This window comes from Monodon monoceros, unplaced genomic scaffold (genome assembly GCF_005190385.1).
Source record: "Monodon monoceros isolate NGI ecotype Baffin Bay Population unplaced genomic scaffold, NGI_Narwhal_1 Super_Scaffold_11, whole genome shotgun sequence".
Classification (NCBI taxonomy): domain Eukaryota; kingdom Metazoa; phylum Chordata; class Mammalia; order Artiodactyla; family Monodontidae; genus Monodon; species Monodon monoceros.
Genome location: NW_021703767.1, coordinates 132,575,111 through 132,599,227, shown reverse-complemented (window position 1 = coordinate 132,599,227; position 24,117 = coordinate 132,575,111). Strand labels below are relative to the sequence as shown.

Sequence of the window (24,117 nt, the reverse complement as noted above, 5' to 3'; positions counted from 1 at the left end):
CAGAAATGGATCCTAGGGGCTTCTACTCCAACAACTAGGGAGAAGACCCTGCTCAATACCCAGTGCAGGCTCTGGTCACCACAACACCACCACACCTCCTATCAAGGGCATAACGGTCAGCACACACTGAGGAAAGAGGTCGCAGGCATTCATAGTGAAAACAGCCCTCATACCAAAAAATATTAAACCCACACAGGGACACTCCCACATAAAAATAGCCTTCCAGGACCACAGTAGATAATTGTTTCTCCCAAACTCACAGAGTAAGAGAAACATAAGTAAAATAAAGAAGCAGAGGAGCCACTCCCAATTAAAAGATCAAGAGAATTCCCCTGAAAGAACAAACAATAAAACAGATCTCTTTAACAGACACCAAGTTCAAAAAGGAGATAATGAAAATACTAAAGGAATTAAGAAGGACTATTGATAGAAATGCAGATTACTGTAAAAAGGAACTAGAAACAATAAAGAGGAGCTAAGAAAAATTAGAAAACTCATTTGCCCAGACAAAAGCTGAGCTAAAGGCAATGAACAGCAGATTGAATAATTCAGAAGAACAAGTAAATGATCCAGAAGGTAGAATAATGGAAATCACCCAATCAGAACAGCAGACAGAAAGCCAGATTAGAAAAAATGCAAGCAATATAAAAGACCTATAGGATAATGTAAAACATGCCAATCTACACATAATAGGGAGTCTAAAGGAAAAGAAAGAGAAAAGGGGATCGAAAATGTATTTGAAGAAATTACGGCTGAAAACTTCCCAAACCTAAAGAAAGAAACAGATATCCAGGCACAGGAAGCACAGAGGGTCCCAAACAAGGTGAACCAAAACAGACCTACACCAAGACATACTATAAGTAAAAAGGCAAAAGTTAAAGATAGAGGATTCTAAAGGCAGCAAGAGAAAAACAGAGTTCCTTACAAGGGAACCCCTAAAAGGCTACCAGCTGATTTCTCTACAGAAAAGCTGCAGGCCAGAAGGGAGTGGCAAGCTGCAACCTAGGATACTCTACCTAGCAAGATTATCATCTAGAATAGAAGGAGAGAGAAACACTTTCCCAGACAAGCAAAAGCTAAAAGAATACAGCAGTAGTAAACCTATCCGAAGGGAAATATTGAAAGGTCTTCTCTAAATAGAAAAGAAGAAGGAATCTATAGGAAAGAGGAAAATCACAATTGGAAAATAAATCACTTAAATAAGCCAGTACACAGATTAAAATAAAAATGATAACCACAATGAACAGCGAACAGATGAATATGAAGGTGTAAAATCATAAAATAATTAAAATCATAAAATGTGAAAGAGGAGAGTATGAAAACGTAGATTATTTTTCTAGAACGTGTTTCAGTTTGTATGACTACCAGTCTAAAGCAATTAGATATAGGAAGGGGTTAATGTGCTTGAAATACAGGGTAACCACAAATCAAAAACATACAATATATTCAAAAAAAACCAAAAAGAAGAGAACATAAGCATAATACAAAAAAAAATCATCAAACTGCAAAAGGGAAAAGAAAAAGGAACAAAGAAGAAATTAAAAAATCAAGTAGAAAACAAGTTCTAAAGTGGCAATAAATACATATCTATCAATAATTACCTTAAATGTCAGTGGACTAAATGCTCCAATCAAAAGACACAGAGTGGAAGATTGGGTTAAAAAACAAGGGCCTACAATATGCTGCTTACTTTAGGGCAAAGGACACACAGGTTGAAAGTGAGGGGGTGGAAAAATATTTCATGCAGACAGAAATGACAGGAAAACAAGGGTCACAATACTCATATCAGACAAAACAGATTTTAAAACAAGGGCCATAAAGAAAGATAAAGAAGGACTCTATATAATGACAAAAGGATCAATACAAGAAGAAGATACTACACTCATCAACATATATGCACCCAATACAGGAGCAGCCAAATACATAAAACAAATACAGACATAAAGGGAGAAACTGACAGGAGCTCAATAATAGGAGACTTTAACACCCCACTCACATCAATGGACAGATCTTCTAGACAGAAAATCAATATGGCAACAGAGATCCTAAATGATAACAATCGAAAAGTTGGACTTAATTGATATTTTCAGGACATTAAATTTTTTAAAAATGCATTCTTTTCAAGTGCACATGGAACACTCTCTAGGATTGACACCATACTAGGGTACAAAATAAGCCTCAACAAATTTAAGAGGATAGAAATTATTTCAAGCATCTTTTCTGACCACAATGGCATGAAACTAGAAATCAACCCCAGAAAAAAAAATGAGAAAAGACAATTACATGGAGACTAAACAACATGCTACTAAAAAGCCAATGGGTCAACAACGAAATCAAAGAAGAAATTAAAAAATACCTTGAGGCAAATGACAATAAAAACACAACCATACAAAATCTATGGGATGGGCTTCCCTGGTGGTGCAGCAGTTGAGAGTCCACCTGCCGATGCAGGGGACACAGGTTCGTGCCCCAGTCCAGGAAGATCCCACATGCTGCGGAGCGGCTGGGCCTGTGAGCCACGGCCGCTGAGCCTGTGCATCCGGAGCCTGTGCTCCGCAACGGGAGAGGCCACAACGGTGAGGGGCCTGCGTACCGCAAAAAAAAAAAAAATATGGGATGCAGCAAAAGCAGTTCTTAGAGGGAAGTTCATAGTGATACAGGCCTTCCTCAAAAAACAAGAAAAATCTCAAACAACCTAACCTACCACCTAAAAGAATTAGGAAAAGAAGGGCAAACAAAACCTAAAGTCAGCAGAAGGAAGCAAACAGTAAAGATCAGAGAGGAAAATGAATAAAATGGAGATTAAAAAACAATAGAAAAAAAATCAATAAAACCAAGAGCTGGTTCTTTGAAAGGGTAAACAAAATCAACAAACCTCTGCTCAGGCTCACCAAGAAGAAAAGAGAGGGGACCCAAATAAACAAAATATGAAATGAAAAAGGAGAAATAACAATCAATACTGCTGAAATACAGAAAACCATAAGAGAATACTATGAACAATTATACGCCAACAAATTGGACAACTTAGAAGAAATGGACAAGTTTCTAGAATCATACAGGCCACCAAAACTGAATCAAGAAGAAATAGATAATTTGAACAGACTGATCACTACAAGTGAAATAGAATCTGTAATAAAAAGAAAAGAAAACTTCCTACAAACAAAAGTCCAGGACCAGATGGCTTCACTGGGGAATTCTGCCAAACATACAAAAAATAACCTATACTGATCCTTCTCAAACTCTTCCAAAAGATTGAAGAGGAGGGGCCACTAACAAAGACATTCTATGAAGCCACCATCACCCTGATACCAAAACCAGACGAAACCACTACCAAGTAAGAAAATTACAGGCATTATCTTTGAGGAATATAGATGCAAAAATTCTCAACAAAGTATTAGCAAACTGAATCCAGCAACACATAAAAAAGATCATGCACCACAACCAAGTTGGCTTCATCCCAGGGTCACAAGGATGGTTCAGTATACACAAATCAACAAAAGACAAAAAGCACATGATCATCTCAATAGATGCAGAAAAAGCATTTGATAAAATTCAACATCCATTCATGAAAAAAACTCTCACTAAAGTTGGTATAGAGGGAATATATCTCAACATAATAAAAGCTGTTTATGACAAACCCACAGCCAATATAATACTCAAAGGTGAAAAGCTGAAAGCCTTCCCGCTAAAATCTGGAACAAGACAGGGATGCCCACTCTCACCACCTGTAGTCAACACAGTACTGGAAGTCCTAGCCACAGCAATCAGACAGGAAAAAGAAATAAAAAGTATCCGAATTGGAAGGTAAGAGGTAAAACTGTCGTTATGTGCAGATGACATACTATATATATATAGTCTATAGTAACACTAAAGACTCCACACAAAAACTACTAGAACTGATAAATGAATTCAGCCAGGTAGCAGGATACAAGATTAACATACAGAAATCAGTTTCATTTCTGTACACTAAAAATAAATTATCAGAAAGGGAATGTAAAAAAAACAATCCCTTTTAAAAGTGCATCAAAAAAAAAAAAAAACTTAGGAATAAACTTGACCAAGGAGGTGAAAGACTTATATGGTGAGAACTATAAAATATTAATAAAGGAAATTGAAGATGATTTAAAGAAATGGAGGGACTTCCCAGGTGGCGCAGTGGTTAAGAATCCACCTGCCAATGCAGGGGACATGCGTTCGAGCCCTGGTCCGGGAAGATCCCACACGCTGCGGAGCAACTAAGCCCATGAGTCATAACTACTGAGCCTGCGCTCTAGAGCCTGCAAGCCACAGCTACTGAGCCCATGAGCTGCAACTACTGAAGCCTGCATGCCTAGAGCCCTTGCTCTGCAACAAGAGAAGCCACTACAATGAGAAGCCCGTGCACAACGAAGAGTAGCCCCCGCTTGCCATAACTAGAGAAAGCCCATGTGCAGCAACGAAGACCAAACACAGCCAAAAATAAATAATTTTAAAAAATAATTTAAAAAAATAAAGAAATGGAAAGATATCCCATGCTCTTGGATTGGAAGAATTAATATTGTTAAAATGGCCATACCACCCAAAGCAATCTACAGATTTAATGCAATCCCTATCAAATTACCCATGACATTTTTTCACAGAACTAGAACAGATAAGCCTAAAATTTATATAGAACCATAAAAGACCCAGAATTGCCAAAGCAATCCTGAGGAAAAAGAACAAAGCTGGAGGCATAACCCTCCCAGACTTCAGACAATACTACAAAGCCACAGTAATCAAAACAGTGTGGTCTTGGCACAAAAACAAACATATGGATCAATGGGACAGAACAGGGAGCCCAGTAATAAACCCACACATCTACAGTGAGTTAATCTTCAACAAAGGAGGCAAGAATATACAATGGAGAAAAGACAGTCTCTTCAGCAAGTGGTGTTAGGAAAGCTGGACAGCCACATGTAAATCAATGAAGTTAGAACACATCCTCACACCATACACAAAAATAAACTCAAAACGGCTTAAGGACTTAAATATAAGACATGACACCATAAAACTCCTAAAAGAGAACATAGGCAAAACATTCTCTGATAGAAATTGTACCACTGTTTTCTTAGGTCAATCTCTCAAGGCAACAGAAATAAAAGCAAAAATAAACAAATGGGACCTATTCAAACTTTATAAGCTTTTCTACAGCAAAGGAAACCATAAACAAAACGAGAAGACAACCTACAGACGAGGATAAAATATTTGCAAATGATGTGACTGACAAGGGCTCAATTTCCAACATATACAAACAGCTCACACAACTCAACAACAAAAAAAAACCCAATCGAAAAATGGGCAGAAGACCTAAACAGACATTTCTCCAAAGAAGACATACAGATGGCCAACAGGCACATCAAAAGATGCTCAACATTTCTAGTTATTAGAGAAATGCAAACCAAGACTACAATGAGGTAGCACCTCACAGCGGTCAGAATGGCCATCATTAAAAAGTCTACAAATAACAAATGCGGGAGAGAGTGTGGAGGAAGAGGAACCCTCTTACACTGTTAGTGGGAAGGTAAATTGGTGCATCCACTGTGGAAAACAGTGTGGAGGTTCCTCAAAAAACTAAAAACAGAACTACCACATGATCTAGCAACCCCATTCCTGGGAATATAACCAGACAAAACTATAATTCAAAAAGAAACATGCATCCCTGTGTTCACAGCAGACTATTCACAGTAGCCAAGACATGGAAACAATCTAAATGTCCATCGACAGATGAATGGATAAAGAAAATGTGGTGTGTGTGTATAGATATATACACATATACATATATACATACACACAATGGAATACTACTCAACCATAAAAAGAATGAAATAATGCCATTTGCAGCAACATGGATGGACCTAGAGATTATCATACTAAGTGACGTTAAGTCAGAAAGAGAAAGACAAATACCTTTGATATCATTTATATGGGGAATCTAAAATATACACAAATGAACTTATCTATGAAACAGAAAGAGACCCACAGATATAAAGAACAGACTTTTGGTTGCCAAGTGGGGCTGGGGAGGGATGAATTGAGAGTTTGGGATTAGCAGATGCCAGCTACTATATATAAAATAGATAAACAAGGTCCTACTGTACAGCACAGGGAACCATATTCAATATCCTGTGATAAACCATAATGGAAAAGAATATAAAAAATAGTGAATATATGTAAGTATAACTGAATCACTTTGCTGTACAGCAGAAATTAACACAACATTGTAAATCAACTGTACTTCAGTAAAAATAATAAAATTAAAAAATAAAGATGTCAGTATCTATGAGATGCATAGAAAAGAATATAAGTGGATGCACTGACGGCAGTTTGTCTAGAAAGGGAGGTGACTGAGGGATGGGGTGTGGTGAAGGTGGGCTTTCATTTTATTAACTTTGATTTGTTGTAGAAGCATATATTCATGCATTTCTTGTGTGATCAACAAATAGAACGATCCACAGATGAGTAAATGCCTCATAATAGCAGACATTTTTAAGTGAATGACTGGCACAGGGAGCTCGGGTTTGGTTCTCAGGCCCCTAAGGGCTCCTGTCACTCTCATTCAACATGTCCTGGCTCTTGGCCCTTGGCTTGGTTCATCTCCGTGAGCCTCCCACCTCCTGAGGAGGAAGGCTGGTCCCCTTACATACTTCCGTGTCATGGAATCGGTGGGGCTCCAGGCATGGGTTCCACCTGACCAAGTAGGGAGAAGGCAGGAAGTCCAAAAACGGGTAAATGGATGTTCTTGTAAAGTTGAATCCATGGATGCCATCTTCTGGAAACACTATAATCTGTACACCCTGCAAGTCAAAACATCAGAAATAGTCCGTTAACAGATAATGGGAAGCACCCCTTCATTCCTCTGACAGCTGTCCTGCACCTGCTCTGAACCAGGAACCACAAAGGTCCAGACGTGGTAGCTGGGCTCGGCAGGGATCTGAGCCTCGGGGGAGCCGTCTCACTTGGCCTAACTCTGAGGGAAGAAAGACCAAGTCTTCTAGGGACCAGCACTGTACCGAGGGCTGGCCAGGGAAGAAGGTTACAAGTGAGTTTGGATGGGTTTGGAGTTGGTGGCGGTGCCATGGGAGATGGAGCGGCGACTGTAACAGGCCTGAGTATCAGGCTTAGCAGATGTGCTACCTCTAGTCCGGTGGGTGGTTTTCAACCTTCGTTGTGCTTCTAAATCAGACAGGGGACTTCTGAAAACACAATCTTTGCTCAGCAGTGATGCTTGGGCCCATCCCTAAAAAGTCTGCTTCAATCAACTGTGGGTGCGGTCCCGGCAACAGGTCCCCACATGAGATTCTAATGGGCCCCAGTGGGCTGGTGGGTGAAAGTCAAGTGCGTTGATTTTAGCATAGGAACCAGGACTTGCTCTATCTTGCATTTCTCCCACTGGGAGTTAGGAGACTCCCGTCAGAGCCCTGACCGCCCTACAGGCCTTCTCCCATACCTGGAGACACTGGGGGTCCTTGCCTGTGACAGCCCGAGGCTCCCTGTGACAGTGGCAGCAACCTGAGGAAACCCAAACAGAGCAGCCCTCAGCTCCCAGCGCCAGGGCCCCTTCTGCTGCCGCTCTGCACTTGCTCGGCTGAAAATGTTAAGCCTGGAGCAGCGTCACCCCACAGTGAAAGGTGGAGGAGGATGGCAGAGCAGGCATGAATAATCTAAAATCACAGGCAATTTGAGTCACTATTTCTGGAATGCACTGCAAACTCCTTATAATTTTTTTCCTGGTTATAAAAAATTTTTCAAAAGTTTAAGTGTAGAAAATTTGGAAAACACAACATAAAGGAAGAATTCATAATCCTATATCATGAAGATACTTATTGTTAACATCTTGCCTCTTTTCATTTTTTCCCCCTCTCTGTATAGGTGTGTGCGTGTATAATTGAGACAATAATAAACATACGGTTTTCCACCTTGACTCTCTCACTACAGAGCATCAAGACTACAAAGATACCTTCAGAAATATCGCTTGTATTATATGCTGGATTATATTTAAGAGGACACCGCAGTTTATCCTCTGTTATTGGGCATTTGAATTGTTCCCAACTTTTTGTAATAAAAAAAACTGTGGTGACCATCTGTGTACAGGGTGCTCAAAACACTTTCTGAATGAGCGTTGTACACAAATCTTTGATTGGAGCTCTGATTATTTCTTTAGAATAAAGCCTTATAAGTGAAAATACTGAGTCAAGTGTATGAAAAATTTTAAATTCTTAATATACTTTGCCAAGTAGCTTTCCAGAAAGCTTACAGCAATGTACACTCCCTCCAGCAGAATACGAGGCTGGTCATCTTATTGCACATTAGAAAGAAAGATGATCACAAACTTGGAAATAAAGCAAGACGAAGAATTTATGTATACATTCTTTGTATACGTATATCTTTCTACAATATACCAGGGTACTGACAAGCACACTCGAGGATTACTCATCTAGTGAATGTATCACTGTTTGACTTCGCTATTTAATAAAACACCCTAAACATGACAGTTTTATTGCCCTGTATGACATTAGCCTGTTTTGTATCTATTAGCAGATTCATCTCAACATTCATTTGAGTGATGGATACACTCACATCTGTTCCTCAAGTTATCTTTTGAACCAGCTTTACTATCTTGCTGGTTCCTGAGTTAATTAATGAGTTAAATAAGAGCTTTGACACATGTCCATTCTTCTCTATGTGTAAGAGTCATGTTTCTAACTTTCTGAAAATTATACTTGGACACATGTTTTCCTTTATTAAAAACACAACTTTGAAAGCACTGAATGGTTTCCTATGGACATTAACAGTTATGGATACATATTAGATTAATATTCAAATTAAATTGCATTTCCTGAATATACATCTGCCCAGAATGAGGACTCAGACTTGAGCCGGGACAGAACTTTGGGTCTGATGTGATTACTCATCCATTGTAGGAAGGAATTTGCATTCCTGATAAAGGGCTTGAGCAATTTTCTGACAGACCAGTGAGCTCAAGAACTCCTGGGGAATTCCGGGTGCCAACCCAGCTGACCACCCAGCCTAATATCTTTAAGCGCAACTCCTTTTCTTCCCTGTAAATGAGAGGACTCAAGCGAGAACTCATTTAATTGGCCTGCAGGAACCTCTGCCCTTATAGCAAGTTTGATAGAAAACTTTGACACACGCATGGCATCAACCTGTGTTAGAGGTTACTTTAACACATATAACCACGTAGGGGAGCCGAGATGTCTGTAAGCCCTAAAAAATGACTGGATCAACAGCTTTGTACCTGCTCCTGGGCCACAAACAGAGAAGGAATGGTGCCTGCTGGCATCATGGGTTCAAGAAAAACATGTTTCATTTGGGGGCAGGTGATTAAAATGCAGGGGAAAACTGCAGTCACAGTCTCTGGGTTTCAGTACGGCATCTGCCAAGTGTCTTAGCATGGTCTTGTGGACAGGATGAAGAAGAAGGGGGTGACATTTCAGCTGCCTGTGAGCCAACACCTCCGTGCAGAGAACGGACCTGTGTCAGGAGGCGGCCTGCGGGCACGGGCTGGGATGTTTTTACACCGGCTACGGTGCAGACACAAATGAGGTATGTCCCAGAAGTGTGAGTGACGTGAAGGTAACTGATATGCAGGATGTCTGTCAGTGAAGATCCCCAAATAGCCCACCAGGATGAAATTTAATGGCATAAATGTGAGGCTTTGCTCTCGGGTTAAATAAATTAACCTCACAAGTACAGGACAGCCACGGCAGCGTGTGTGTCTGTGTGAAAAGGGCTCAGGGGCTTTGGCTGACAGCAAGCCCCTGATGAACCCACAGCAAGGTGTGGCTGCCAAAAGCTTTCCTTCTGGGGACAACACGTAGGATGAGAACGGTGGCAGGTTTCCTCCGCCCTGCCCTCGACAAAACCGCGTGCAGCTCAGGGCACAGACGTAACCCGGAAAGTCTTGGGGGACAGGGCTGGAACCGCAACCCTCAGGGAACTGTGGATGGGACTGGAGAGACACAGCCTGGGAGACATGCTGGGGCCGTCCTCAGATCTGGGAAAGATGGCGTGTGTGGGATGGGATTCAGTCTGTTCTGTTTGGCTAGGAGGACAGGACGATGCGTGGCAGTTACAGGGAGGCTGATTGTTGCTCATGGGAAGGAAGCCCTTTCCAGAAGTTCCCACTGTCCTCAAGTGGACAGTGAGTCCTGGGCCACTGGAGGCGTCCAGGGGAAGCTGGACGTCGGGCTGGGAAAAAAAGAGCAGTGTCACCCATCAGAACAGCTGGACCGGGCCTTTAAGCGCCCTTCCAACATTTGTGTGTTACATATATAGGTACTACAGGCTACATTTTAAAAGGTAGCGACGGCCAGTGGTTGTCCAGGCAGTGCTGACCACCCAGAACAGAGACAGGGGCTGTTTGGGCAGGACCTGCAGGCACCACAGGTCTGCCCGCTTAACTCACAGACACAGCCGTTCTGCTCGCAGGAAGCCCGCCTGCTGCCCAGGCAGGGCAGAGCAGGGCTTCCTCAAGCAGCCGGGCAGGTTCCCCCCCAACCCCTGCCGGGGCTCAAGGCCAGACTGCCCTCCCAGCAGGCCATTTTCCTACAGAGACTTCTGGCTCCCACACCTCCCCGTCTGCCCCACCCTTCCCGGCAGGAGCGGAAAAGGGGCCGCGCAGGAAGCCTTCACAAAGGCGGCACCGGCGTCCTTTGTCCGCTAGGCTGGGTTCTGTCTGGACTGAGCTCTCAGGCTTCGGGGTCTGGCGCGGGGACCAGAAAGGAGCCCCACGTCATCGGGAGGCAGCAAACACAGCTCTGGGGCCGCTTACTACTTTAGTTATCCTTGAAAGCCTCCGAGAGCATGAGAGGCCGTCGTGCCTGCTGGCTTTCAGATGTTTCTGCACATCTGAATCCACCAGGGAACCTTAAAAAATCCCAGCGCCCCGACGTGCTCCCCAGCTGACTCTGCAGGCGTGGGAGCCGGGCATACACATTTGTTTACAAGCAACTGAGCGATTCTTCTGGCACTGCCACGTGCCTGGCTCTGGGCTTCCCAGGCTGGAGGGGAAGCATCACCTGGGGAATCTTGCTAAAATGTACATTCTGACTCAGCAAGTCTAGGGCGGGCCCCAAATTCTGCACTCCTCCCAGCCCTGGAGGGTCTGCTGATGCAGGCCACCCTCTCAGTAGCGGGACTCCAGCCAATGGACTCATTCAGCTCATCTTTACTGGCTGGGCTGAATTCCCAGAGGGAAACGCAACACCAAGGGCTAATCTGCCCTGCTCTGCAAACAAGCTGACCCGGGAGCGCTTCTTGCCTTTTGGGCTGCGATCGTCACTTGCTGTTCATAGATGTCGAGGTTCTGGTTCATGAGCTCCAAGGCCTGCTTGCGGCTGGTGAGGGCCAGCGGGTTCGGGCTCAGGATGGACCGGTGCTCGTACACGGCAGCCACGTATTGGGCAGCCTGGTGACGCTCAGCCGGGCAGCGCTCCTCGGCCTGGGCCCCCAGGGCAGCCACGCAACAGCCGCAGAGGAGAAGAGCGAGCTGACGGCTGGCTCCAGACATAATGCAGACCATCAATCTAGAACGCAATGGGGCAAGGAGAAAACAGCTGAATCCAGAATCCCACCAAGATTGGGACTTGCGCAGCTGTGATTGATTAATCCCGGCAATCAGACTCACCGGCTGTGATGCTGCAGCTCAAAGAGTTTCAGGTTCCTAATAAGAGGGTATGTGTTTCTCTCCAAACACGCAGCGAGTTACGTTTAAAATGGCTCACTGTGTTAACAGTCTGGTTTTAGAACATTTCCACAACAGACCCAATGTTTGCCACGATTTGCTTCCCCAGCAGGACTCTTCTAGTTGCACACTTCAGATTTAGGCAATAATAACTATTCTAATTATTTTAGATAACTCTGTGACATACTCCACACCCCACCGCCTGCCCTCAGTACACACAAACATACTACAGGTCAGCCATCTATACCAGCTGGGACTGTCATGATCCTAATAATACAGCTCGGCTATCTTAGCCACAAAAACCTGATGGATCACAATTCTCCCTGCCTTTCTTTGGTTAGTGATGAATATAAAGCGTAAGCCTCCCTTTACCCAGCACCACATTCTTTAACTTGGTGCAGAGAAACTGCTGACTTCTACTTAAATGCCAGGTTATGGACAGTCAAAAAGAAGTCTCCCCATCAAAGCATGACTTTTTCCCCCTCCTTGAACTTGAGAATTGCCATTGCACCCCATCACCTTCTCAACCTCTGTTTCTGGGACTCCAAAACTCCTGCTCAAAAAAACCATACTCATTTGGAAATAAAATCCCTTTGCAGTAATAAAATGCAACTTTCTAGAAAATAAACTAGAATTTTCTAGAAAGTAAACTCAGCTTTGTAGCTCCTACCGTAAGAGATTAGAAGTAAACTTTCAATGACACTTCTGTGTGCCTTTTTTTCCCAAGAATAGGCATTTTAATTTCTAAAAGTTATGTGTCACTGGGTGTTTTTACACACAGTTCTGCCTTGAAAATTGGCTTGGCCTCCCAGCCACAGTCCCTCCCCAAGCACACAGACTTGCCAGGCAGTGCCAAGGCCAGGCCCCGTGCTCCGTGGAGATGTGCCTGGGCCAACCAATTGCCCAGGAATCCAACTAAATGTCAAGACAGCAGAGACAAATCGAGGAACCACATTGCTGCTCTTTAAAGACAAAATGCCACCCTGCCCAAGTCTGACTCAGAACCCCCGTGTTTGCATTTCAAAACCAGACCCCCCAGGCCGCCACAAATTTCTTTTTCTCTCAAAGTTCCAGAAACAAAAGCAACCATAAGTATTTTCAGCAGCAGACCACGGACTCGGGGTGCTCAGTCAGAATCCTCGCAAACTCAGATACTTCTCAGGGTGAGCAGCGCTCTCCATCCCAACCCCGCCCTGTCTCAAACTGTCACTTCTCTCCTCAGGGAAGAAATGTTCCATCCAAATGCCAGGCTCCAGGGCGTGCTGCCGTCAGTCTGGGGCACTGTAAGCAGTGTTGGAAGATCAGATCAAGAGGCCTTTGAGTGAGCGGCCATGAGCTTTTGAGTAGAAACGGAAGTATAACTGATAAGCTCTCTTATCTGAATTTTGCCTCTGAAGACCAGCAATGAATAATTTTTTTTGAATTTTATTTTATTTTTCTTATACAGCAAGTTCTTATTAGGTATCTATTTTATACCTATTAATGTATATATGTCAATCCCAATCTCCCAATTCATCCCCCCCAGCCCCGCTTTCCCCCCTTGGTGTCCATACGTTTGTTCTCTACATCTGTGTCTCTATTTCTGCCCTGCAAACCGGTTCATCTGTACCATTTTTCTAGGTTCCACATATATGCGTTAATATATGGTATTTGTTTCTCTCTTTCTGACTTCCTTCACTCTGTATGACAGTCTCTACGTCCCAGCAGGGAATAATTTTTAAAGTCTCAAAATCGGTTTCCCATTCCAGCTCTGGTTTCAGAATGATGATAATGGGGAGTGGTTTGAGGGGAAAGCTTTCATCTTCAAAGTCAAATTCGCAATATTTCTAAAGTATAAGGTCATGGCCTCACTAAGAGGGGGGAAACAAGGCCGGGTGGTGGGGGGAGCACATGAACCAGGACCCGGTGGGGGCAGGTCAGGAGGTCCTGGAGCTGAAAGCGGCGTTTGCAGGGTCCTCCTTCCTCAGCTAAGAGCTGCATGCCGCTGATGTGGGGACAAAGAACATTCGTTTAAATCTCAGGGACTGGGCTTCCCTGGTGGCGCAGTGGCTGAGAGTCCGCCTGCCAATGCAGGGGACACGAGTTCGAGCCCTGGTCTGGGAAGATCTCACATGCCGTGGAGCAACTAAGCCCGTACGCCACAGCTACTGAGCCTGCGTGCCACAACTACTGAAGCCCACGCACAGCAATGAAGACCCAAGGCAGCCATAAATAAATAAAATCTCAGGGCCTTGCAGTCCAGCAAAACAAGGAAATTGCGGAACCAGCAAGATATCCCCTTTCTATTTTGAGAAAATAAATTTAGATTATTTACAAAAAGAGCCTGGTAGGAGAGCCGTGAGTGGCAATCATTTCTGCGTGAACAGAGGTAGGTCAATAATAAGGGGTTATGCAGATTCAGCCAGGTATTCCCCCTTGAAAGAAGCAAGCCTAATGAGGTAGGAGAGAATGAGTCATTAAAATAAAAATAGGCACCACAGTGCACCCTTGCTGAAGAGTGGAGTTCTGGTTTTCCCTCTCTACGTGGCAGGGGCTGTGAAAGGCCTGGATGGCAGCAGCAGGTGCTGGCAGGCGACAGGATGCAAGGGCACAGGTGGCCCGGTGCTGGCTCAGGATGGCGCTCACCGAGTGGCTGAGGGGCCGGGGTCTCCCTGGGAGTCACGAGGTTCTTGGTGATCCAGCAACAGATCCACCTGCTGAGCAGGGCAGGGCCTGGACCATAAACAGAATGGTGGCTGGAGATGTGTGCTCAGTCTGAAAAGCTAGCTTCGAACCTCCTTCCATCGTAGGCATTTGGCGGGAGTCTAAAATCCAGGAAGGGCCCAGCGTGAAGGCACCACTGAGGTGACAGTGTGCTCCCACATCCTGCTTCCTGAGCTCCACTGAGGCGGGGGCGGGAGACGGCAGGGCCGGGACCGCGCTCACTTCAACATCCACGTGATACCCGCGGAGGTGCAGGCGTCGGGGACCCAGCAGTGAAGGCGCCTAGCCCTTCAGAGTGGACCCTCCCCATGTATGAGGAAACTGCCACAATCAACACAGATCGTCCCCCTACTCGTGATGGTTCGACTTTACGATGGTGCGAAAGCCATATGCGTTCAGTGGAAACCGTGCTCAGAATTCAGAATGTGGACTTTCCCTGGGGGTCCGGCATGCAGTACGACCCTCTCTCTGATCCTGGGCAGGGCAGCTGCAGCCCCCAGTCACGGGGGTGAGCAACTGATACACTGACAACCATCCAGACCCGCACTCCATTCAGTTCTTCCCTTTCAGTGCAGTATTCCATAAACTCCGTGAAATAGTCAACCCTTTATTATAAACTAGGCCTTGCATTAGAGGGTTCTGCCCACGTGCAGGCTAATGTGAGTGTTCTGAGAACGTGTGAGGTGGGCGGGGCTGAGCTGGGATGTCCGGGAGGCTGCGTGTATCAAATGCATTTTTGACCCATGATATTCTCAACTTACGATGGGTTTATTGGGACGTTAACCCCATTGTCATTGCCAACTGACTGCACCTAACGTGTCATTTGGCAATAAGTACGAAGGAGCCATAAACACGGGGAGGGGGCAGGGAGGGCCTGGCGTGGGTGGGGGTAGGTTTTAGACCTGGACGGGCTCCAGGAGAAGCCGGCGTCCGAAGAAGGTGCGAGAGGAGGCCCGTAGGTGCCGGGGGAAGAGGGTCCCAGGCAGCGGGCTGCTCGCTCTAAAGGCCCGACTGGGAGCTTTCGGGTGGTTCAAGAAGCAGCCAGGAGAGCGGTGGGCTGGGACCAGGGACCAGGGACCACGGAAGGCGGCAGAAAATGAAGTCAGAGGGAGATAACCGGCAGCTCCCACAGCGCCCCACTCTCTTCCAGCCTCATCTCCGTGGAGATCCAGTTAAAGCCTGGGTCAATCAAGACGCTCCTCTGCTCAGAATTCCCCGCTGCCTGCAGAGTGAGAGCTGAGCCAGGAAATCATTGCTGGGGTGGGGACAGCACTGCTGGAGTGACATCTTCATGCAAAAGCATCCTGGTCTTCTCACCGCCCTACAGAAGCCTCTGCTTCTCAGTTCATAAAGAAACATGCTCCCTTGACACTAATCCTGGTCAGGAGGGTTCTTATGATCTATGAGGAAAAAAAATCCAAGTCTTAAATTACATGGAAATCTGTTTTGTGGAAATTTGGTAACATGTCAATCACTAGATATTTTTACACACAAGGAACTTTTGTTTTCCATCTTGCTAAATGAGTCACCTTGAAAATTAGCTGTGTTTCCTTCCTAGCCATGCTATTACAATAGTGTCTTTTGCAATAAAATGAAAGGATTATTATGAAGGTATTCTTAATAAGATAATTTCAGAGGCAGGTATATACACTTAAAATTTTATATATAAACATACTGATCATTTTAATAAAAGATCTTGTCACTCTTGTGAAGGAGAATGACAGCCCCATGATTGGGAAGTTGGCAGAGGAAATGTCATATCCTGTGGAACAAAGCTGAGGGACCAGCTAAGTCATTATGAGCGAGCACAGTATACACTTCCACGTGTATCTGACAGGATGCCATGAAAAATACTGTTAAGTTCCAAACAGTTCTAAACCCATTCTCATGAGTTTTGTGATTTCCTTGTCTAAATCCTTTTACATAAGCAGGAGAAATGCTCATCTGCATCTAACTTACATAATCTGAATTTAAAGAAACCCCAAAGAGACCTTCATTTCCCAGAAAGCCTCTTGTTCTCTGCCTCTGTGCCTAGTGACCTGGTCCATGACCAGCCCTGGAACAATGTAAAGCCCCACAGTGTTGTAGCTTGAACAGCTTCGTGCAAACCATCCACCACCAAGACTCTGATGCCTCAGGGGTGTGTGTCAGGTGGCAACTGAGTGAGGGTGATGCTGAGGTTCAAGGCTGAACTTACATGGAACAGTGAGTAAATTACCAGGAACTCCTGGCTGAACTGGTAAATTGTCATTTTTCTTTTAAAAACATTCCAGGGGCTTCCCTGGTGGCCCAGTGGTTGAGAGTCCGCCTGCCAATGCAGGGGACATAGGTTCAAGCCCTGGTCTGGGAAGATCCCATATGCCGTGGAGCAACTGGGCCCGTGAGCCACAGCTACTGAGCCTGCGCGTCTGGAGCCTGTGCTCTGCAACAAGAGAGGCCACGATAGTGCTAGGCCCATGCACCGCGATGAAGAGTGGCCCCCGCTTGCCACAACTAGAGAAAGCCCTCGCACAGAAACGAAGGCCCAACACAGCCATAAATAAATAAATAAAGCAAACTGTCAACAAGTAAAAATAAACACTATTATAAAACATTCCAGCTGTTACCTCCAAAAAGCGAGTGACATACTAAAGTGTAACCGTGGACCAGGCCTTGGACTGGGGCCCCTTTCTGGTGACGGGAGTAATTTCTCTTAGAACACCGAATGAGCAATCGTGGCACTTGAACCTAAATATGTCACCTTTCTTTTCCTCAAATGGGAAATCACCTTCATTATTTAAGACAAAACTTCCCCCTGAAATGCACAGGTGTTTAATGGAAGAAGTCTCTTTTCTTCACTTTGTTGTGCAGACAGAAAAGAGCGCCCACGAGACTCTGCTCCAAAGAAGAGACCCCTCCAGGTCCGCTACTGCCACCCTGTGGGCCAACGGAGTACCACTTACCCACGTGGGGATTTGCGCTGAAGCGCCGCAAGAGTGGGTCATTCTTAAGAAGTAAATGGATGCTTTTTCCTCCTTTCCATTCCTAACACTTTATCTATCTCTTTTTTCCCCACCTAACTCTTTTACAGTGAAAAAACTAGACAACATTTGACTTTCCAAGATTTGGGTCTCATGAAAGCTATTTTTTTATTTGCCATGTTCCTAGGACCTATTTCATCTTCTATATTCACAGGTTCTAAATTTGCTGTGATTTCTTACAGCAGTACACCCCATAGATGTGAGTGGGTGTGCAAAGCAATGCAACCCATCCATAGATGCACAGCACTCTTCACAGGGAAATCTAGTTGAGGTAAAGGATCCAAAGGGACAAATTTTTACATGGCTGCCACGTTGCATTTTATGTTACATGTTAATGTTTTCAAACCACTTTAACATCCACTGCTTGATTTTATCTTCCTGTCACATAAAGCAATGAAAGCAGATGGTAAAATTCCATTTTCATGAAGAGGGAATCCTCCAGGACTAGTTAGTGGTGAGAACAGAATGGAAAGCAACTCTCCTGTCTCCTGGTCCAACCCTCCCAGTACATGTTCAAGATGGGGGTAACTTATCAGTCAGACCTTCAAAGACCACTGTGGTGTCTTCATTGCAGCTGCAGCAGAATTCAACAGAAATTCAAAGTACCCTCACAAGGGAGAGACTGGTTGGTCAGACCAGAGCAGTGGTTCTCAAATGGGGATGCTGACGCTGAGGCACCTGAAAGGCTTGAACATGCAGTTCCCTGGACCCCTTGCCCAGAAGTTTTCACTCAGCAGACCTAGGGTAGGGCCCTAGAATATGCATTTTCTAATGAGTTCCCAGGTGATGGTGGTGCTGATACTCCTGGCCTGGGGTCACCTGCAGAGCCACTGGGCTGGAGGGTAAAGGCAGGTACATTCTGACACTATCTTCCCCTCACGTCAAAGAACGACATGAGTCAGAACCATCACCTTTATTTCCCAGGTGCTTCTCCAACAAAAGGGCTGAGAGAATGTGGGCAGATTTCAAAGTGCTCCCACCACATTAGTGGAAATGACCAGCAAAGTATTTAAATACTCAAACTGGGGGGAAAAAAGTCCCCAAAACAATCTGGTCCAGGTCGGTTAAAGGATTAAGTGCTTGTCTTTGCCTTGACAGGAACATCACTGTAGAACCAGGTTGTTACTGGTTTTCATTTGTTTAAATAAGGTTCCTGATTTTAAAAGACTAGAACAGGGGTAAGAGATAGATATTCCATTAGGTAACTACATAAGATGAATAAAGAAATATGTAGGAATTAAATGAATAAGTAAATAATGTATAATATATTTATAAATTTAAATAAATTTTAATTTAAAAATTTTAACATAATTATTTATAAATATAATTATACATTTATAGGTAATCTGAAAAATCTTCCAATTATATTCTGCAGAAGTGTATCAGATTTCTTCTCAAAAGCTTATCTGGGGCTTCCCTGGTGGCGCAGTGGTTGGGAGTCTGCCTGCCGATGCAGGGGACGCAGGTTTGTGTCCCGGTCCAGGAGGATCCCGCGTGCTGTGGAGCGGCTGGGCCCGTGAGCCATGGCCGCTGAGCCTGCACGTCCTGAGCCTGTGCCCCGCAACGGGAGAGGCCACAACAGTGAGAGACCCGCATACCACAAAAAAAAAAAAAAAGCCCTTGGGAAATTTCTCCCCCATTTCTTTGTTGGACTACCTTCAATTAGAGTCATCAGAAGAAGCACCTTCTAGGGAATGAGGACCTGAAGACTGGACATGGAGAAACACAATCAGCCCATGGAAAATATGATGCCCTAGAACCACAGGTCAAATTTTTCAGGGAAGATGTGCTCAGAAGTGGGGGCAATGCAAAGGTTCTTTGTGAATTAAATGTATGGTGGATAAAACATCTCTAAGGGCATGGTGGGCCAAACATCACGACACCACGTCCCATCACCTCTGTGCTCTTGTCTGCCAGTGCTCGGGACTGAAACACCCAGATCACAGGACCAGCAAGATGGTGAGGATGCCCTGCATGCAGAGCGTGGAGGACAATGGAATGGGTATTAGAGCCAGGAAACCGTGGTCCCCAAGTCAAAAGAACAATCCCTAATAGGATAGTCTGGAAACACTGAGAATGAATAATAGTAGGAAGAGTAAAAGAAACAACAAAAAAATCTAAGGTAAAACACAGCACTAGAGAAAACATGCCAAAGGCCACCTTCTCCTATGGAGGGTCCAGGAAGTATCTGCTGGGGAGAGGCACAGTCAAGCTCACCAAGAGAGAAACAGCAAAAGGCAGGCAAATGGGTCCAGATGCTGTCCCTCTGAGTACCTGTGGAGGATGCTCTCGACACAAGCATGGTGGCAAGCTGTAGGTGACCCGCAGTGCAGTTAGAGGGCAGCACATGATCAAGAATGAGAGTGACCTTAGCCCTACTCACAAACGTGGCCGACTCCACGCAGGGCATGGTAAATGGCAGAGAAATGGTCAGTATCTCTGCTTTCGCCTCTCTTCCTAGAGGCACTGAGCATTTTTGTTTTCTTCTGCTTTGGACAGACTGGTAATTATTTGTGTGCCTTACTGGTAGTTCTCTGTATGCCACCACACTCAGAACAACAAGAGGAAAAGTTTGATTGAATAAGTGATATTGGGATAACTGAACAACAATTTGGAAATAAGATTAAACACCTTACACCATATACAAAAACAAACTCAAAATCAGGAGTTACATGTTGAATGTTAGGAAAACTAGAATAAATTATAATTGGCTATCAAGGGTTTGATGAAACAACTTTCTAAAATCTGAAGCAGTTAAAATAATAGAAGAAACAGATTGATAAATTAAAATTTACATGCAAAATATAAACATCAAGATAACACTTATAAATAGGCAATAAACAAGAACAGATTTAAAGAAGAAAACAAATCATAAACAAACACTTTGAAAAACTCAACTTACATACAAAATAAACATTAACTTGTACTATTTTAAAATATTAAATTTGAAAAAAAATAAACTAGTAAAGTGATAATAATAGTACTTTCTTATTGGGAAAAAAGTTTAATAATTCATATTATAAATCACAAACAGTATTCTTCTGGGACTTTATCTTAGGAAGTCATTTAAATAAGAAAAAAGTCAGTTGAAATGACAGCATACTATGGAAGTAAAGAACATGGGCTTTTGAGTTTTAAAATGTCTGATTTGAAATCCTGGATCTGGGAATTCCCTGGTGGTCCAGTGGTTAGGACCCCACACTTCCACCGCAGGGGACACGGGTTTGATCCCCGGTTGGGGAAGTAAGATTCTTCATGCCGTGTGGCGCAGCCAAAAAAAAAAAGTAAATCCTGGCTCTGATACTTACTCATTATATAAGCTCGGATAAGTTATTTAACACAAAGAAGCTTCAACTTCTTCAACTACAAACTGGAAGTGAAAATACCTGATGTAAAGCACTTAATGTTTAATAAGTGGATGCTAGCTAAAATTGAAGAATAAGTCCCAGTAGATGAAAGCTGGAAACAAACAATATCTAACATCCAATATGAAGAAAGCTATGAAAATATATACAAACCAGGTGGAATATTAAGTAAAAATTTTAAAGATAGCTATGCTCAACAAACATGGTGAAAACTTTTCTCTGTTTACAGTGGTAATAGCGAAGTAAAACATGCATACATGTGAACAAAGACTGGAAAAGAATGTGAATAACTGAAAACATGACAGGTCATCTTATGGAGATTTAAAATGTTTTCTTAATGTCACACTGTTTTTCTACTAAATGAAAAACATAAGGAAAAAAATAAACAGTTGAGACTTCTGGTTTCCAGTCTGGCATATAAGGAGCTTGGAAGCAGCCATTCTATGTTAACAAGTAAAAATGTGAACAAACTGAAAACCAACAGCTCTTCTTATATGTTAACAAGTAAAAATGTGAACACACTGAAAACCAACAGCTCTTCTTAGATACATCTGAGAACTGAGACCACAGGGCAAACTGCTGCCTCCAAAATTTAGAGAGACAGACAGGTGAATACAAAAAATCACAACCTAACTGAGTAGAAACCTGTGAGCAGAAACCTCAGTGGAGCCAGTACCAGTACAGGAAAAGCTAAACTGTAACTGACCAGTTGCTGGAGGCTCAGGGTGGACAGGTCCAAGAGTGAAGAACTTCGGGGGAGCCCGGCTTTGGCAGGGTGTGCCCACAGTTCTGAGTTCTTCCTGTAGGAGCTGTACCCGGTCCTCGCAGTGCAGCTGGAGATAATCTCTGCGGCTAGAAAGAGCGGAAAAGCAGCCAGAGTGCACTGTTCCTCAGGAGGCCTGCCCTCAAAAGAAACTGTTTTAGCACAGTGAACCTATTGGGGCTTTATAGAACCTAAACGACCTAGGGGGAGGGAGACACCCAACTCCAGCCCCCTCTAGCCATCCTGTCCCACCAGAGAGGTGGGCTAGACTGGGCAGCATGAACTTGTCAAGTTCACTAAAAGATAGACCACAGGACAAAAGAGCACTTCTCACTTTCCACACCTGGCCAGCACCGCTAAATGCCTATTTATTACAGTTCCTCTACCCAGTACCTCATGTCTCATATCCAGCTTTCAAAAAAGAATTACTAGGCATACTAGAAGGCAAAAAAAAAAAAAATTTTGAAGAGACACATCAAGCAACAGAACCAGAGTCAGATGTGGCAGACATGTTGGAATGATCAGACCAGCAATTAAAAATAACTATGATTTGGACTTCCCTGGTGGCACAGTGGTTAAGAGTCCATCTGCCAATGGAGGGGACATGGGTTTGAGCCCTGGCCTGGGAAGATCCCACATGCCACAGAGCAACTAAGCCCGTGCGCCACAACTACTGAGCCTGCACTCTACAGCCCATGAGCCGTAACTACTGACCCCGTGTGCCACAACGACAGAAGCCCATGCACCTAGAGCCTGTGATCCACAACAAGAAAAGCCACTGCTATCAGAAGCCCACACACCGCAATGAAGAGCAGCCCTCGCTTGCCGCAACTAGAGGAAGCCCGCATGCAGCAATGAAGACCCAACGCAGCCAAAAATAAATAATATAATTAAGAATATATATATATATTATAAAGTTACCATTTAAAAAAATAGTGAAGATTGGTTCAAGATGGCAGAGTAGAAGGATGTGCGCTCACTCCCTCTTGCGAGAGCACCGGAATCACAACTAACTGCTGAACAATCATTGACAGGAAGACACTGGAACTCACCAAAAAAGATACCCCACAACCAAAGACAAAGGAGAAGCCACAGTGAGACGGTAGGAGGGGCACAATCACAATGAAATCAAACCCCATAACCGCAGGGTGGTTGACTCACAAACTGGAGAACACTTATACCACAGAAGTCCACCCGCTGGAGTGAAGGTTCTGAGCCCCACGTCAGGCTTCCCAACCTGGGGGTCTGGCAACAGGAGGAGGAATTCCTAGAGAATCAAACTTTGAAGGCTAGTGGGATTTGATTGCAGGACTTTGACAGGACTGGGGAAACCAGAGGCTCCACCCTTGCAGGGCACACACAAAGTAGTGTGCACATTGGGACCCAGGAGGAGGAGCACTGACCCCACAGGAGACTGAACCAGACCTACCTGCTAGTGTTGGATGGTCTCCTGCAGAGGTGGGGGGTGGCTATGTCTCAACGTGGGGGCAAGGACACTGGCAGCAGAAGTTCTGGGAAGTACTCCTCGGTGTGAGCCCTCCCGGAGTCCACCATTAGCCCCACCAAAGAGCCAGGTAGGCTCCAGTGTTGGGTAGCCTCAGGCCAAACAACCAACAGGGAGGGAACCCAGCCCCACCCATCAGCAGATAAGCAGATTAAAGTTTTACTGAGCTCTGCCCACCAGAGCAACAGCCAGCTCTACCCACCACCAGTCCCTCCCATCAGGAAACTTGCACAAGCCTCTCAGATAGCCTCATCCACCAAAGGGCAGAGAGCAGAAGCAAGAAGAACTACAATCCTGCAACCTGTGGAACTAAAGCCACATTCACAAAAAGATAGACAAGATGAAAAGGCAGAGGGCTAAGTACCAGATGAAGGAAAAAGATAAAACCCCAGAAAAACAACTAAATGAAATGGAGATAGGAAACCTTCCAGAAAAAGAATTCAGAATAATGATAGTGAAGATGATCCAGGATCTCGGAAAAAGAATGGAGGCAAAGATCGAGAAGATGCAAGAAATGTTTAACAAAGACCTAGAAAAATTAAAGAAAAAACACCTAGAAGAATTAAAGAACAAACAAACAGAGATGAACAATACAATAACTGAAATGAAAAATACACTAGAAGGAATCAATAGCAGGATAACTGGGGCAGAAGAACGGATAAGTGACCTGGAAGACACAATGGTGGAATTCACTGCCATGGAACAGAATAAAGAAAAAAGAATGAAAAGAAATGAAGACAGCCTAACAGACCTCTGGGACAACATTAAATGCAACAACATTCGCATTACAGAGGTCCTAGAAGGAGAAGAGAGAGAGAAAAGACCCAAAAATATTTGAAGAGATTATAGTCAAAAACTTCCCTAACATGGAAAAGGAAATAGCCACCCAAGTCCAGGAAGCACAGAGAGCTCCAGGCAGGATAAACTCAAGGAGAAACATGCCGAGACACACAGTAATCAAATTGACAAAAATTAAAGACAAAGACAAATTTTTGAAAGCAACAAGGGAAAAACAACAAATAACATAAAAGGCAACTCCC

General features: G+C 44.2%; 1 protein-coding gene across 5 annotated transcripts in view; it reads right to left on the bottom strand.

The window, feature by feature from the left end:
• Nucleotides 1–24,117, bottom strand: part of BTD (biotinidase) — a 50,955-nt gene that overhangs the window by 3,099 nt on the left and 23,739 nt on the right. For 2 of the 5 annotated variants that reach the window (XM_029213626.1, XM_029213621.1), the window contains exons 2-3: nt 11,300–11,564; nt 6,663–6,812 (exon numbers count right to left, since the gene is read on the bottom strand). In XM_029213626.1, coding sequence (XP_029069459.1) covers nt 6,663–6,812; nt 11,300–11,560 — 411 coding nt within the window. In that variant the 5' untranslated portion in view covers nt 11,561–11,564. Of the gene's footprint in view, nt 1–6,662; nt 6,813–11,299; nt 16,670–21,516; nt 22,228–24,117 lie in introns of those variants that run through there. The other 3 variants (XM_029213625.1, XM_029213623.1, XM_029213624.1) reach the window with 3 other exon arrangements.